This window comes from Rhamphochromis sp. 'chilingali', assembly GCF_963969265.1.
Source record: "Rhamphochromis sp. 'chilingali' genome assembly, chromosome: 2".
Classification (NCBI taxonomy): Eukaryota; Metazoa; Chordata; class Actinopteri; order Cichliformes; family Cichlidae; genus Rhamphochromis; species Rhamphochromis sp. 'chilingali'.
This window is the reverse complement of record NC_137930.1, coordinates 59273408-59291065: the sequence shown is the minus strand read 5'-3', so window position 1 is coordinate 59291065 and position 17658 is coordinate 59273408. Positions and strand designations below refer to the sequence as shown.

Below are 17658 nucleotides of genomic sequence, written 5' to 3'. Positions count from 1 at the left end.
AGATCTGACTAAATTAAACCATATCCCACTTTTAAAGACAGTAGAAGGCGATCTGGCTAGATGGAAATGTTTACCCATATTACTCATGGGAAGGGTTGCCGCTATAAAAATGATGGTCTTACCAAAAATAAATTATTTCTTCTCAATGATCACAACTACCAACTTTCAGCACTACTAGCCAAAAGGCTTCAGTTTATCTCAGGATGGCTAAAACATACCCTCTTAGATGAACCTTGGCTAGATGTAGAACAAGCACTTCGCAATAATCTAGAGATCTCAGACCTACCATTTATCAGCTCAAACATCCAACGACATCAATGCTTCAAAAGCATCAGCATCAGCTCTTCTCTGACAGCATGGTGGGAGTTTCTAAAATTGACGGAGTCTTCATTAATCCCATGCAAACGTACACCTATCTGGAACAACCCTGACATATTACAAAACAATAATATGATAAACTTTCCAGATTGGAGTGGTAAAGGAATCAAATACTTAGAACATATATTAGAAGGATCAGAATTTATTCCATTTGATAGACCAAAACTTCTGGACTCAGATTTGCTTAAAAACCTTTCATTTAATTAGAAATCCCAGTCTTCAATTAATTCAATACAAAATATTACATAGAGTGCACTATACAGGTCATTGGATGTTCAAGATGGGCTTTACGTCTACCAACAACTGCTCACACTGCCAAACCAATTCACCGGACAATTATATCCATGCTCTTTGGTTCTGTCCACCAGTTCAGAAGTTTTGGCGCGAGATATGTGAAGACTTATCGAAGTGTCTGAAATGTAACATTCCAACTTCCCCTTTAGTGAGTTTGTTGGGCAGCTTAGATAATGTCACTACAGAAAAGAATATAGCCCATATGATCTTCACTGCCCTATGCATAGCCAAGAAAACAGTCCTCATGAACTGGAAAAATAAAAATAATCTTAATAATAATATAGAAATGATCTATTAGATTACATTAGTCTTGATACAGCCTCTGCCACCACATCAGATCAATTACTCTAGGCTCCTTTGATCAGCTCCATCACCTAGTGGGGGTGGGGGGTCATAGTTTGGTCCCACCTTTGCTGTTGTGATTGGTGTGGGGGCAGGGATAGGCTTGGGGCGTCGGGGGATTCCCCAGGAGCATCTTCCTTGGAGGGCTCAACCCGGGGTTGCGGTCATGGCCTATTAAGGGCTCTGTTGGCTCTTAGGTGACGGTTTCCTCGTGGTTGCGTGCAGCGGGGCTAGGGGAGGGTCTGTGCTGATGGACGCGGGTTACTGACTGGTAGCCTGGCTGCCCCTGGGTGGGTCCGGGACGGGCGTGGGGTTCTGGGGGTGCTCCGTCTTTGGGCTGGGGCCCTGGCTGGGCCTTGAGGGCTTGGGTCCTGGTTGGTGTGTTGCTGGGGTTGTGGGCGGGTGGGTGTATGGGGGCCAGTGCATCGAGCCACCTGGGGGGCTCTTCAACTGGTGGGGGAGGCTGTTACATCTTGCAGGAGGTCTCCTCTCTTCAGGAACTCACTCTGCAGGAGGGGGAGATACAGGAGAGGTGGAGGAAGATCTCAGCCTGGGCGTCTATTATCCTGTGTAGTCTGGAAGATGAGTGGATGACGGGGTGGGAGGAGGAGTTGGCCGTCTGATTGGGGTCTGGAATGTGGGGCCTCCCTGCTGCTGCCGAGTCGGGGCAGTCTGCTTCTCTCCACCCCAGGGAAAAGGGTAACACTACCTGGGTCTGGGTGCAGTTTCCCCCTCCAGGGGCAAGGGTACCTATGTCTGTCTCCACGTTGGATGAGTGTTGAGTAATTGCATATGAGAGCATGAGGGTGGGAATGGATGTCTGTATCTGTGTGTGCCTGTATGGCTGTGTCTATATGTCAGGTTGGGTATCAGACGCCACCTCTCTGGGGACATCTCAGGCCCTCCAAGGTATGGAGGCCTATCTCCCCCCACCACTTCCCCTGCCAGTGGCAGACGCCCTCAGACATCGGTGCGTTGGTGGTTCTTTGTGTCCGGGGGTGGGCGTCCAGGACACAAAGAACCTCACTTCTTGGTGGCTGCTTGTCGGGGCCTGGAGCCTGGGGCTCGCTCGGGCCACTTCGGGGGTGGGGTGCCCTCAGCCTCTCAGCCTGGGGCTCGGTCACTCTGGCACAGCTGGCTGCCGACGGAGCTCACGGGCGCGTCACTGCAACCCCCCCCCCCCCCGGCTTCTGGCTGCCCCTCTGTTGGTCTTCCTTGGTCTCTTGTGTTCTGAGGGCCTCTGGATGTCTGGAGTTTTGATCTCTTCCATACCTGCTTCATGCCCTGGAGGACGGGGCTGTGGCCCCCCACACCCTCTTGCACTTCATTACATGAAGGAACCTTTTAAAAACAAGCGCGACCATGCTCACAGGTGTACACACGGGTTCTCACACACACACACTACACCCTTTTTGGCTCCTACCTCAAAGCACACTGTGTGCTGTCGATCTTACGTGCTGCACAATAATGTTTAATATTTAGTATTTACTGTTATATTCCCATAGATCATCGTGATGTTGTTTATTATGTTGCTCTTTTTTTTTCTTCTGCTTGTTTTCTCTTTTTTCTTTCTCAACAGGTGATCCAGGTGATTGATACATGTATTTTTTGTCTGCTTAATTTGTTGGTTTTTGTTTTTTGCCCTTTATCCCCGTCCCTCTTCCCCGCTGTTTTTCTTTCCCTCTTTTTTTCTCCCCTTTCTTTTCCCCAGTCAAGTCTGTCCCATATTTAGCAAGTGAAAATAAAATAAAATAAACAATAAAAGGTGAATCAAATAGACCATTACGGCAAGGCTGGGATGGTCCATTTGGCAAAGTAAATCCGTTGGGCATCTTTCTTCGCCTTTAGACAACAATTCTGATGGCAAAGAGACAAACGGGACAGGCCAAAAAAAAAAAGTATAGGCAACGCAAACATAAATAAGCAAACAATAATATAAAAGTCTCTAAGTTTTGTATTATTTGACTTTTGTGAATGAGTGTTTAGGTCAAGGCACCATGAGACGTTCAATTGTCTTTGCATGTAATACATCCCCCCCCCCCCTTTTTTTTTTGTTCCGTATTGTTTATTTCTATATAGACAATTTCGTACGAACTAATTTCACATTCTGGAGCATTTATAGTTTTAACTTAGTTTTTATGGGCCTTTAAATTACATACAAAGCTCAGGGGCAAGATGCATCGTAAGATGCACATGCTACACAAATACACCGCCTTGCGATTGTTTAACCAAATTCTTAGATTTAAAAGAAAAAAGGATTTTGTGTGCAATAAATCAGCTTCACATACTAGTCCACAAACTAAAGATGCTCCGTAGAACTCCTTGTAGCTACCTATAGGGCGCGTGCTAGGACCGTGCTCGTGTCTGTGCGTGCAGTGACGCATCCATCCTCGAGCACCTCCCCTCCTCCCTGCTGTCACATCTGGAGCTGGCTGCTCTCATCAGCACCACTCAGCGCAGTGTATGTGTGTGTTTGAGAGAGAGCGAGAGCGAGTGAGAGAGAGTGAGGGAGGGAGTAAACGACTGGAGAAGTGGAGACTGACTTGGTCGGCGTAGCCTCATCCACAGCCGAACAGAATCAAGGAGAGGAGAGCGGAAGGACATCCCACGCCACCTTCTCATCCGCACTCACAAATAGGCTGTTTTGCATCTCCTCTGTCCTCCATCCGCGCGTCCAGGTTCTTTCCCCCCTCTCTCTCTTTCTCTTCCTTCCTCTTGCTGTGGGTAGCGTATGATGAGCTCCAGCCTGCTAGAAAACCCGGTGCAGGCGATTCTGTACCTGCGGGAGCTTACCACCATCGTCCAGAATCAGCAGAGTCTCATCCAGACCCAGCGTGCAAGAATAGAAGAGCTGGACCGGAGGGTAGATGAGCTGATCGGCGAGAACAGACACCTGCGGGACGTCAGGATACAACAACAGCATCCTTATCACCACCATCACCACCATCACCACCCCGACCCCAGCTGCCTTCATCATCACCACCACCATCCCCAGGACCCCCCGCTCAAGACTAGTCCGGGGTCTTTGCCAGATGCGGCTTCACCAGCACAAGTCGAGGCGGCTCCGGCTGTCCAGTCCTCGCCCACCCAACCTATGGACCCAGGAGACATGCAGCTGGTCCCAGCCGAGCCATCCACAATTTCGCCGGTTGAAAGTGAGTCCGAAAACGGTGGAAGTTGCCACAGCTGCCGCTCTTTGGTTCCGATGACCCCGACAACCCTTTGTCGGTCTCTGGCCCTGGCCAGGAAATCCGAGTGAGTAGAAAATATTAGAGCCTTTGATTGTTTGCATGTATGCGTGTGCGCCAAAACGCTCCAGATGCCTATATACATAGCCTAGTGGCTTTTCAAAAAGTAGCTCTATAGCCCATAATTTCAAACCTCTCGCGTTAACCTGACTTATTCGGCTGTATCAACTTCAAGCCAAAACAAATTTTATATCTTCCATATTACGGGCTAGCCTGTTGTCGAATCCAGCTTTTGTCTGAAACTGTGTAATTAGGCGCATCCACGTGTGCGTGCGCGTGCTCTGTAGATTGAGAGGCGTTTAATTAAAGAAGAGGGCGCTTGCAAATTTCCAATTTTCAGCTCTGTGTATGTGTGTGCCGACCAAGGACCGTGCCAGGAGAGGAAGAGGTGGATTATTTAAATGAGAAACTGGATCACGATCACTGGATCATTACATAACAAACAGCTGGAGGCCTGTACGTGTGTTCGTGCGCGGGCGCGCGTGTGTGAGCGAGAAACACACTCAGCGCAGCGGTCAGAGTCAGCAGGAGACAGAAGCAGCTTCACGTGTGACGATGACACACCTCGAGCCGCTGTCCGTGTTTGCTGGCTTTCCTTGTCAATTACCACCAGGGATCTACAAGCTCCCACGGGATCTCAATTCCTCTGATGTTCCCCTGGTAGATGAGATACACAGCTACACACCACAAACCACACACACACACACACACACACACACACACACACACACACACACACACACACACACACACACACACACACACACACACACAGTACCGCCTCCTGCTTGTCACCAGAGCTTCACAGAATATCACCCTAATGAGGGAAGACCCATGTTTCTCTCTTTGCCAGAGTGTGTGTGGTGTTCTTTCTGTTCATAAGTTTTCTATCAGCAGGAGCCCTTATTGGTCTCTCTGGGACTCCACCCCCACTGAGGGGAGCAACACAGAATGAAGTTGTGATGAGAGGTGCAGAGGAGCACATATTAACATTAGTGATATTAATCCAAAAGTGCACATGATCATGCATCTTACAGTCGCAGCTCCAAGTGCACGAGTGTGTGTGTGCAGAGTCCCTGTTGCTCCTCTGGACCCTGTTGCACTGCGTTGACCCCAAGTTGTTCCTGAACGTCTTACTCTGCAACGACAATTTATTGCTCAAGAAACAGTATTACACAGATTCTTAATTATAATTAAGAAGAGGGGAAGAAATTACAATAACAATAATTTTTTGTTATTAAAAGAGCTCAGAGCTTGGAGCAGAACATCCCCCAGATGAGCAGGCTGCTGCAGAGCAGTTGGCTAAATAGCCCTCTTGCTCCTGTGGGTACTGATGTATGTCCTTGAATGCAACCTTACGCCTCTGCTCCCTCAGTGATTTTAAGTCTTTTGGATTAGACCAGTAGCCTAACACCTAATGTCTACTTTTGCTTTTGGCAAGCCAAGCAGGAGAGGAGGAGAAAAGCTTTTCACCTCCCTGCTCCATCCTGTCTGCAGCTAACTGGAAATCAGATCTCTGCTCCATTAGTCCTGTTGCCAGCTAATTAACCTGTATAAGTTGTGTGATTGTGCATATGCATATGTGCTGGCATGCCTTCGTTCACACATCCCACTCTATCAGTTAATTTGAAGATTTATTTTAACTCACTATCGACTTTTGTGACAAACAGAGACATGTGGACTAGAGTTCTACATTGGGTTGGCTGTGAGTGTATTTATGTTTGCATTGTCATTGTTGCAGAAACCAATGGATATGCCTATGGGGGAGAGGCAGGATCCTCTCCTCCACTCATTCTCAGTCTTTCTTTCCAGCTGAGCCTTCTATCTGCCCCACTTAGCCCATGGAGCGAACAGTAATCAGCCATTCTCAGGAGAGGGAAAGGCAGAGAGATATAAAGAGAAAGAGAGACATGCATGCCCAGTTGTTGTCTTTGATGGAGCCCTTGGAGGTGTCTAGAGGAAGGAGCTTGAGGCTGACACTGTGAATGGACCGCTGAAAGAGAGGGGAGTTGAGAGAGATGGGAGGGTGGTTAAAAGAGGAAGAGGAGGCAAAGAGAAGCACATTCATTGTACAATAATTGAGACAGGTACAAAGAGAGAGTAAAACACACACAGAAAAAAAGAGCTGTCTCCACGATCTATCCGTCTGGCAAACAAATGCAAAGGCTGAACAACACTTTGCTATCCTGTGGCGGCATGAAATGTGCATACAAAGAACTGGTAATGTTTTTGAGTCCAAATGGAGCTGATCTTGTTGCATGCCAACCCTCCTCCATCGCTCCTCTCGCCTTACACTTTGTACTGGGTACTGGCTGATGAAAGGCATTGCGTTTTAAGTGCTCTTACAAAACAGGGAAGAGGAGAGGGGAGGTGCAAGAGAGAGGACAGAGCTCACAGAGAGAGAAAGAGAGAGAGCCAGAGAGAACATAGGCCAACAGCAGGAGGCATGTCCTGTTAAAATATTCACCTGTTCTCTTTGTAAGTGTTGTTGCAGACGAATGGCCGTTACGTGTGTGCCTTGTACAGACAGATGGACCCGCTGAGTGTTTGTGTGCGAGTGTGTATATGAGTAGCCTATGTGTGTCTGCTCAGGCTGGCCTCTTCTTCCCTGTATGACCAAATAAAACTGAGCAGAGCTGAACTGTTTTATATTAGCCTGACAAAAACTTCCAACTCTCATCATGATGGACAAACTGGAGTTGACTTTGGGAGTTGAGGTCTTACAACAACTGCCTGAACAGTCAGCTCCTATTTAAACCAGTATAGTTAAAAATAGGCTATATTGTATTTGCTTTCCTTTGGAGAGTTAGAGGATGAATGATCTTTATCTTATCATTTTGATACGTTAAACACGAAGCTATAGCCTAGCAGGAGTAGATGAAAAATAAAAGTGAAAAAGCAAACCCACCCCCCTGCATATTTTAAAGTTCCTAAATTAAAATGTCATATTGCTTTATTTAATCTGTGCAAACCCCAAAGTGCAAGCAAGAAAATTTGTAGTTTTACACTGTAGTATTTCTCGGCCAGATTAATTAATTCACTGGACTCAAAGCAAGTAGTCTGGGACAAAAAAATACCATGGTCAGCAACCCCTCTGCAATCTAGTCGTAACTTTAAACTCTTCTCGAGATGTGGCTTCGTGCTGTGCGTCTCCTCTTCTAAACTTGATGAAAGCGAATTAATTTACTTTCCAAAATGTAAAAAGTGTTCCATGTTTTCTTTCAATTGCTGATGTGGTAACAGTATCAGTCATATGGCTCTCCATTTCATCGAGGTTGTGGCCTCAGAAATAGTTTCACCCTGCAATTTAGTGTAAAGACACTCTTTTATATTTGATGACAAAGATCCGTGACTGAGCTGTGTCTTCCATAAACTCTGAGCTTTCACACAATTTCATTTTTCTGCTCACCTGTCAGTCAGATGTGCATTAGACAAAGTATATTTTGGCATCATCTCATCCAAAACCAAAATAGACGGTGAATGGCACAGTGAATGTAGTTTACAGGCTTACGGGGATGTTTAAACTCCTTCAGTTGTTGAGCCAGCGATCGATTCCTGGCTCCTCCAGTTCACGCACTGAAGAGCCTTTGAGCAAGACACTAAATCCCACATACGACCCGTTTACATCCATAACTGATAAAGCATCGTACCCGCAGAATAATACAGTCTACAGTATAAACAGATTTGAATCAGATTTTTAATGCAAAGCATTTTGAGTGCTTACTAAGATTAAGAAATACTAAGAAATTGGCTTTTTAAATGACAATTTACAGCATCAAAACCTCATCAAGTGTAAAATTAATAAAAAGCAGATCAAATTACTTTAAAAACATGGAAACGTCTCAAACTACAAAAAGGTTTGTGGCTATATAGAGTAGATCAGGTGTTAAAAAGTAAGATTTATTCAAGTGTGTAGACTTGTTTTAACCTGCAGGAAAACTAGAGGGGGACCGTGTTACTGTTTATTAAACATCTATCTGCGTACTAAAAAAAAGGGGGGAAAGGGAATATTCTTTGACAAGCATGTTTGAAAATTACTTGTTTCAGATGTATGACAGAGCAGTTTATGTTTTTAGCTCCAGTGATTTCAGAAAGTCCTCTTAGCTTGATATATTCCCTTTTTTGCCCCGCTTTACCTGATGTTTAAAGCGGATCAACGGCACAACAAAGACAACAACTACAATGGAAAAATTAATATTCAGATCTAACATGATTGTTTTGGAAATTTTTTGAACCTCCTGGGATCAAGCTGTTAACAGAAGAGTGTGAAAATTACTGCAAAACCTGCAAAACAAAACCCAAAAAAGATGAATCCAGGTATAATAACTAGTCTATAAATTCCACAAAAAGCAGTTCTTTGTGTCAGAGGTGTCACTGGGGGGCTTAGGTGTTACAACAGATGAAGCAGTATTATTCATACCAAATAAATATGAATAATTTTTGCCATGCATCTTTTAAAAAAATGAAGACAAAAAACCCCACAGTGTCCCTTTAAGTCTGTGGAAGTTGCTGTGAAACGATAGCTTTTTATAGCTCAGACTGTCATTCCTAGTCTTGCACTGACTCTGACTGCCTGTCACTGTGGGTCTGTGTCATGAGCAATATGCTGCGCCCAGGTCAGAAGACTTGCTGTAGCGTAGCCAAGAAATTCACTGTCAGCCGAATCCTTTCAGCTCAGCATGAAAAGACCAATACTACACCAAGACCTCACAAAAACTTAGCTGGATGGACAGTGATGATCATGCTAATTTTCAAGCCTCTGGTAGTGGAAGGTGTCCAGCATTCGGAAGGTGAAAAGGTCGAACGGCAACAGCTTCCACGTGATGCATGGGATTTTTTTGTCCGTTGTTCTCCTCGGTTGTAATCTGCCCCAGATAAAAGGACTAGCAAAGTGCTTAAAATATGAATGTAAATGCAAAATGTATGAGAGAGAAATGAAAATGAGAACTTAAGAAAAACACAGGAAGCAGAGCCAGAATAACCATCTGTCCAGATTGGGTTAGGGGAATTCTGCTAAATCACCACTGATCTGCTGAATTGGAGAGGAGGGGAGAGGACGAGCACATCCGGATACACAAACACATAAGTGCTCCCACTCTATCTAAGCTTTCTCAGCCTTGAATTGACCTACATAGGGTATTTACCCCGGGATCAGTGGCAAGTTGTGTAATGCAATGTTACAATAATCCAGCATCCAAGAAGCACTTCTTCAGGATCTTTTGTGATGTCGGGAATGGGCGCAGAGAAGCGTATTAGCACAAGGCAATCCAACAACTGAACCAATAACAACCTGAAAGACATGCTTTCCCTTCAAGTCTATCCACCCCACTGCTTTCCTCACCTGTCTCTTCTGCTGCAGGAGCGAGACTGTGCTGCATCAGTTTTGCTGCCCCGCCCCTGAGCATCCAGAGACTGAGACCACTAGCTCGTCCAGGTAAGCCAAAGATACTTTAATGGACTTTTTTTTTTCTCTCACAGTGTGCTCTTGCAACAATGTAAAACATCCAGTCTGCATACATACACTCTGTGCATTAGTGCCAGCTGAGCCATTTCAACACCCAGGCCTTTAAGCATGCCTGATAGCCTGCTTGCTCTTTATTGAACCACATGTGAGTGTGAATTGGTGCATTTATAGACCTATTGTGCATGGATTTCATAAAGATAGTTAAATGTTCTGTGACTAAACTACACCTCTGACAGCCTCAAGGGTAACTCACATATTCATAGGCATATAAATGGGAAGTGTGGGTAACCGAACTGATATTCCCACTATGAAAGCGCCTATGGCAACTCTGACGCAACCCTCGCCACTACCATAGTAACTGGAGAATCTACTGTAGTGACTTTTACCGTGTGACTGTGCGTGGGCAGTGCTGTCTGTTTGTGATGTGAGTTGTTTGTGAGTATGTAGAAAGTATTGTGTATGAGGATGTGTGGGAATGCATGACATTTCACTTGGATTTTTGAATGAGCCGTTAAAACTGTGAAAAGCTGATTTTGTCATGTTTCTCAATGATTATTGTTTTTCCACCCTCCTCCCGAATGTCTCCCATCTTCTAATCCTCTGTGCTCTGTTTCTAAATCCAGTTGTTCCCGGTCTATTTCTTTTCCTCCAGTCTCTTCATCTGCTATGGCGTAGTTTTCCTCCCTGTGTTGTTTATTTCTTCTCATTATTTTTCTGTCTGTTGGAAGACTCTTCTAATCAGCTCACTGCAATTATTTCTATCTCATCCCTCCTTATCAAGTCTCTCACTTATTCTGCTTTTATTAATATCACCATCTGTCTGTCTGGAATCCCTCTCTTCTCTCTGATCTGATGACTTTACTCCTACACCCACATATCCCTGATTGGATGGGCTAATGGCACAGCGGCAGTGGACAGCCAGCTGAGATGATGATGAGATGTAGCGGAGATGTGTAACACCGTAGCTCATTATTATCATCGTTACACAAAGTTTTGTGCTCTCGGTGGCTGCTAACCTGCACCCACGTCTACGCGCTGATGTTCGCTGAATCCATCAGAACACACAAACCTCCCAAGAGATGCTACGAGATCTGCCTCTAGCTTAAACTGGTGTGCCTTTTCTCCTTTACTCAGCCTTTTCGCGTGTGAGCGAGTTCTCCCCTGGCTGTACAGTACTTTAGGTCTCCGTGGGACTGTGAGCAATGCGTTTTGACAGATGTTCAAATCTTGCCACCTTGTCACACAAAAGCAAAGGCAGGAGTCTATGTTTGCGAGCGTGTACGAGAGGAAGAGAGGGTGCCCATATCATTACAGAGGCTTTTGCTGTCCAGATGCATTAATAGCTGACTCTTGCTTTTAAATCCTCTAATGTATTCTAATGTACTCTAATGTATTCTGATGCAGTACTGGGGCATGGCAGTGTTTTAATAGAGTTTTTGATATAGACAGCCTCCAGCATGCACACCCCAACACACAGTCTCAACCTTCCTGTTTCCTCTCTATTTTCCTATCGCACTCTTTCCTCTGGTCCCACGCTCTCTTTTTCCATCTATTTTCGCTAACTTTATCTCATTTAATGATAAGAGCGAGCGTCTCTGGCCCTATCTGTGACTTTTAGCTCGGTACTCAGAATAGTTGCTTTCACAGCAATCAAAGAAAACAAAGAGGAAATTTAGTGATGCAGTCATTATTTAACCATGAGCGGGCTTTTTGTTCTCCCTGGTCCCGTTTAGCACTGGTCCTCTTCGTGTAAAAATTATTAGAGTAAGCCTTATCTGGGAGGAAGAAAGAGTGAACAAGCACACAACGTCATGCGCACACATTCAAGGAGGTTTCTGGTTTTGACTATGAGAAAAAAATTATTATAAAGAAATGGTGCTGCTAAATTCCAAACAGTATTTTCCATGAATATGTAGACAAAGTGTCTTAAAATGCCTGTTTGTGTATTTTGGACATTTTCTCATGACTGGTCTGGAAAAAGACATCTTATGGAAATAAAATAACCCAAAATTTCAAAATTGACCTCCGTATGAAAAAAAACATGCCTTCACCTGTAGTTTCTTTTCATAATCAATACACATACTCACCTGCTACTTTATTGGTTTTAGTAATTATCTAATCAGTCAATTACAATGCAGCAATTTAATGCATGTAAACATGGTCAAGAGAACCTGCTGAAGTTTAACCTGAGCATCGTGGTTGTTTGTAGCAGACTGGCCTGATTATGTCAGAAAACAGAAAACGATCTGAAAAAGAGAAAACATTCCATGACAAAAATGCCTTGTTGTAATCAGAGGTCAGACGATTATTACAAGAGGCATCAGTAACTCAGAGAATGCAGAAGAGCATCTCTGGACAGGCTTATAGCAGCAGACGACCACACCAGACTCCTCTCCTGTCAGCTTGGAACAGAAAATGGAGACAATTGTTCACACTGGCACAAAAATGGATAGGATGGAGCAGGTCAGCCACTAATCAGAAGGTCGGTGGTTCGATCCCAGGCTGCCTCCTGGCTGCATGCCAAATATCCTTGGGCAAGATACTAACCTCATGTTTGCCTACTGGTGGTGGTCAGAGGGCTCGGTGGCACCAGTGTCCTGCAGCCTCGCCTCTGTCAGTGCGCCCCAGGGCAGCTGTGGCTACAATGTAGCTTGCCATCGCCAGTGTGTGAATGTGTGTGTGAATGGGTGAATAACTGAATGTAGTGTGAAGCGCTTTGGGGTCCTTAGGGACTAGAAAAGCGCTATACAAATGCAGGCCATTTACCATTCCAGCAGGATAATGTACCATGTCACAAAACTCAACATGACAATGGTCTCCAGAGTCCTCGGATCTCAATCTGATAGAGGATGTGCAGCCAACGAATCTGAAACGGGCGTGTGATGCTGTCATGTCAATATGGACCAAAATCTCAGAGGAATGTTTCCAGCACCTTTTTGAAGCTATGCCACAAATAATTAAGACAGTTCTGAAGGGAAAAGGGAAGTGAAGTGGTGGTGTCAGTCTGTTCATGCAATACTCTGGAACAAATCTGAGCAAACTTGACAAAATATGTCCCTCAGATCTCAGTACACAACATGTAATGAACATCAACAAATAAAAAGAAACATTCAAACTTCTCACATAGTAATAGAAGGAGGCCTGGAGAGATCGACAGATGTTTGGTAAATATGCATGAGCGGAGAATTGCTGAATATTTTGTCAGATGGTCATCAAGAAGACTTATAAGGAGGGCAAATATGAGAGTGGCTGCATGTCTAAACTAAACTAAACAATCTTCCATTTATATAACACTACAGTGCGAGCTAACCGCAAAGAGGTGATCATTTATGCTTTATATATAACATTTTAATTTACCGATTGAATAGGAGGAACAATCTATTGATAAACCAGTTACTGGTCAAGTGTGAGCTAGTCACCACTGAGGAATATAGGAAAACGTTCACTTCTATTACAGCTGATTCTTACCTCCTTAAGAGAGAGTCAGAGAATAAAGAATCAGTCTTTGACTGCTCACAGTTTATAGACATGCATCCTGCGATGATGGATCACAAGAAGATATTGATTCACATTACCGGCTCACAAGCAAAAAGGGTTGGGAACAACTGGATCAGCACACTAAAGGGAAATGAATCAATATTAACTGAATAGTAATTTAGGTTATTTTGGCTATTAATGGAAAAATAAAATGCTTTCACTGTTTGTCATAGTGTGAGGACTTGTGCATTTTCTCTATGTTGTATTATTGTGATAGAAATGAATATTGCTTGTGGATTGTTCATTTAATGAGTCATTTTTGGGTCCAAGAAATTATGATTTTTAAAAACATTTTTTTTTCATCACATTGACAAACAGCTGATGTGCTGTTTCTTTTCTGCAGAACACAATAAGAAAAAGCTGAGTTTTATGTTTGAAACAGCAAATAAGAGGTGGAGATTATAATTTTTACATAGTTTTACACTGTTACATATTCAGAGTTGCACACTTGCAACTTGCACTCGAGCCACAAATCTGACCAAATAGGACTGGGCACATAAAGCCAGTCAACCTCACCCTGGGCCGCCACAGCTACACATCACTGTCTGCGTGCTGCTCCCCTTATAAGTCTCTTCACATTTCACATACTTGATGACCAGCCACTGACATCAGAGTTTTACTCCGTCAGAAGGACTGATATCTTTCCGCTCTTATTTCTGTGTCAGTGGACAGATGCTGAGCCTGGAGGATGGCACCTCCTCTGGGGACAGACAGGAAACAGAGGGTACCAAAAGGGAGGGACCCAGTGAGTACGAGAGCACCCTGGAGAATAAAAACAAACAGGTATGTCTTTTAGCAGGTGTATGTGGGCTCATGAGCATATTTTGGGTGCTGAGGCAGAGCTGGTTGTTCTACCTGTCTTTGCACGAGAAGGTGTGCATGTGAAGGTTGCTCACTTGACACAGAGTTGGGTGACAAAAAAATAAAAACAGATTCCCATTCAGATCTATTTCTGTCTATGTTCACATGAAAAAAGAGCACCCAGGATACCACTGCCACAGAGACAGGAGCATGAACGATGCTAAGTTGTCATGGTAACAGCTAATAACTGCTTCTGGCGGCTGGAGATGTCTTTATTCCTCATAGGAAACTGCTGAAGGGTCCGCTGTTACTGCTAGCGCTGTTGCATGGATTCACTTATATGAGCGTGTCTGTGTGTACTTTTGGTATGATCAAATCCACGCACACACAGAAACACACACAAATGAGTGGCTGTCCTCCTTTTTCCCTCCCTTTTTGTCTCTTCTCCCCCTGCCTCCCACTTCTCCTTCGATTCCCTCTCGCCGAAAATGTAAGAGGGCAAAAAATTGTGGAGGACAGTGAGATTTTAAGCTGAGCTGCTCTGCCAACAAATGGAACAGAAATAAGCTTGTGCAGGTGTTTACTTTTCTATTCATTTTCTCAACAGCACCTTTGTCACAGCCCATCCATCCTCTTTTTCATGCCCCTTCAGCCAGTATTAGCAGCTGAATGATGATAGATGATGTTTACTTTGGTTCTAATAACACAAACACCCACCAGTTTTAAAAAGAGTGGACTGATAAGTAAGACCCAAGCGGGCGCTAGCAGACTCATGGACTAGTGGAAAGTATAATCAAGGCTTAAGAAGGGTGTGAGTGGGAATTTCATGATTCAAGTCAGCTCTTTTGATCTTTTGCAGGCATTGGCGCAAAATTGTAACATGTTTGCTTACTGCTGGATGAATAAGTATCTTTCATTAGATTTTGTGTGCTTTGCAGTACTATTCCTGAAATGTCTTAAAGTCTCAGAGTCCTGTCAACAAATTTAATATACTCGCTCTCTCCCTTTTCCCAGATAGAAGAGTTGGAGCAGAAGTATGGAGGCCATCTCATAGCAAGGCGGGCAGCCCGTCGTATCCAGACAGCCTTCCGTCAGTACCAGCTCAGCAAAAACTTCCAGAAGATCCGCAACTCATTGTCAGAAAGTAAGCTTCCTCGTCGGATCTCTCTACGGCATCCCAGCCCTTCGGGCAGAAACCGGAACGCAGCTCAGAGACACAGCTACACTCTGCATCCTGGAGGAGGACAGATACCTTTACGCTCTAAAACCCCCCCTCCACCCCCTTGCCGCTCCACGTCTCTGCCCCCATCGTCTCCTGCGTCAGCCCCGGCACCTCCCCCAACTCCTGCCCCAGGCTCAGGCCCAGGACCTGGACCAGGCCCAGCACCACCCACACCTCAAACCCCAGGACCCTCACTCACACAACTGGAAGACTGCTTCTCTGAACAAGTGAGGTTTTTGTTTTTTGTTTTAATCTTGTGTTGTAGGAATGCAAAACTGTATGATTTTATAAATGTTTTATAAACTTTTTATAAACTCCAGATAGAAATATCTGGAAAACCACTGAATGAATTATAACAATTTTTGGTACATTTTAGACATTGACCTTTCCATGACTGTGAATCCCAGTGACTTCTTTAACCCTCTAGTCAAATATTTTGACAGGTACAGAGCATATTACTATTAAATTCGATAGATACACCATGTCCTCATCATTCAGAAGATGCATTTTTAACAACGTCTTGACTTTTGTGTCATTTTCTAGTAAATGTATTGGCAGAAAATTTGGTGTAGACATTCATAATCTCCTCGGGATCTTTTATAACTTTGATCATTCTTTGATGTCCTCAGGTCAAGATGTGAATGTGTCTGATACTGAGGTTTATGATGAAACATCTGCAAAACTGATGACATTCTTATTATTCTCTGACTTACTTTGTGTTTTAATGCAAATCAGCAAATGTCTGCATGGCATTATGACTTCATTAAAGCCAAGGAGCCCTACGAGCGTGTAGTCATGTTAAATAAGATTTTACCATATTCGTGAGGCACGCTGTCAGTATCAGTCTGTCCCATCATAAATCTACTGATCTCCGTGACAATATTCTCTTACCCTGACTGAACTTATCTTTAAATTCTCTTTAAATCTTGCACTACTTATCCAAGAACAGAGCTGACCCTCAGTGTCCTTGCATCTACACTTTATCTTACTTAGCTAAACTAAACTGACTGGCTCTAGTGACTTGATAGAAATGAGTTTCATCTTAATGCCAGTGGCCCACTCAGTAGTCCAGCTGCTGTCATTGTTAATTTAGTTCCACTAGTCTTACTAAAAGCCACTAATGAGCAACCCTGCGACTATCATAAGCTTTTACATACATGAATCATGGCCCTTGACCTGATTAAATCACGAGTTGTGATGTGAATTTTTATATTTTTTTGTGATCATACTTTCAGCTGCACTCCTTGGCGCAGTCAATTGATGAGGCCCTTCGTGGCTGGAGCTTGTCTGAGGGTGGAGAGGGCAAGGGACTGCTAATGGACCCCGGGGCGCTTCGTGCAGCTGCTGAGAGTGCTTGTCTGCCACGTAGTGCCAGCTCGCTGCTCATGGCGTTCAGGGATGTTACAGTTCATATTGACAGCAATAGCTCCTATACCATCTCCTCTGCCACCACCACAACCACCACCACCTCTTTGGGCAATGCAGGTGGGGGACAACCAGGTAGCAGGAAGACTTCTGTGAGTGGAATGGCTGGGGGAGGAGACAACCAGTCAGTGGAGGAGCCAGAGTTTCCTGCACCTCCGCCTAGTGAAGAGCTGGAAATGGTTGATCTAGGATCCAGGAGGGGTTCAGCAGTGCCAACTGCAGGGGGAGGAGGAATGGAAGGGGAGAACAGCACAGACAGACTGGGATCCTCCTCCACTTCTACCTCTACTTCCACTTCCATCTCCACCTCAGCCCAGACTAACCAACAGCCTGCCCAGATTTATACCCAGTACCAGCAGTACCACTACACTCATCCCCAGCAGATCTCCGGGGGGCCGAGCCCCGAGGCCCTGCAGGCTCTGGTCGTCTCTCTGCCGAGGGACCGCTGCCAGGATCCAGCCTCTTGCCGCTCACCCACCCTGTCTACTGACACACACCGCAAACGCCTCTATCGTATAGGACTCAACCTCTTCAATGTGTGAGTAGACCACCACACACACACACACACACACACACACACACACACACACACACACACACACACACACACACACACACACACACACACACCGAGCACTCTCTCAGAAAATATATAATAAATATTTCTGCACCCCCTGGCTCAGGGTTCAAAGTACTCTTACTGCTGTTTGTGTCTCCAACACATCTCCAACAGCCATGCAAAACCGCTTTAGGCAGCTGCTCATTAGCGTTTGTGATTGTTGGGAAGCGCCGCCTGTTCAGTGTTATCTTCTGATGATCTGATGTCCATGGCAAAAAAAAGACATCAAGAGGAAGGCAGGGATGGGAATGAGAGAGAGAGACAGATGCAAAGAGAATAAATGCGGTGGAACATTAGAGGCAGTCAAGGAGGTCATGAACAATGCGAG

General features: G+C 44.7%; 1 protein-coding gene across 1 annotated transcript in view; it reads left to right on the top strand.

The window, feature by feature from the left end:
• The first annotated feature begins 3547 nt into the window (after window positions 1-3547).
• iqsec3b (IQ motif and Sec7 domain ArfGEF 3b) overlaps window positions 3548-17658 on the top strand; it is a 32810-nt gene continuing 18699 nt past the window's right edge. Inside the window, exons 1-5 of the mRNA XM_080875245.1 lie at window positions 3548-4269; window positions 9622-9696; window positions 13929-14046; window positions 15079-15513; window positions 16522-17249. Coding sequence (XP_080731371.1) covers window positions 3746-4269; window positions 9622-9696; window positions 13929-14046; window positions 15079-15513; window positions 16522-17249 — 1880 coding nt within the window. The 5' untranslated portion in view covers window positions 3548-3745. The remainder of the gene's footprint in view (window positions 4270-9621; window positions 9697-13928; window positions 14047-15078; window positions 15514-16521; window positions 17250-17658) is intronic.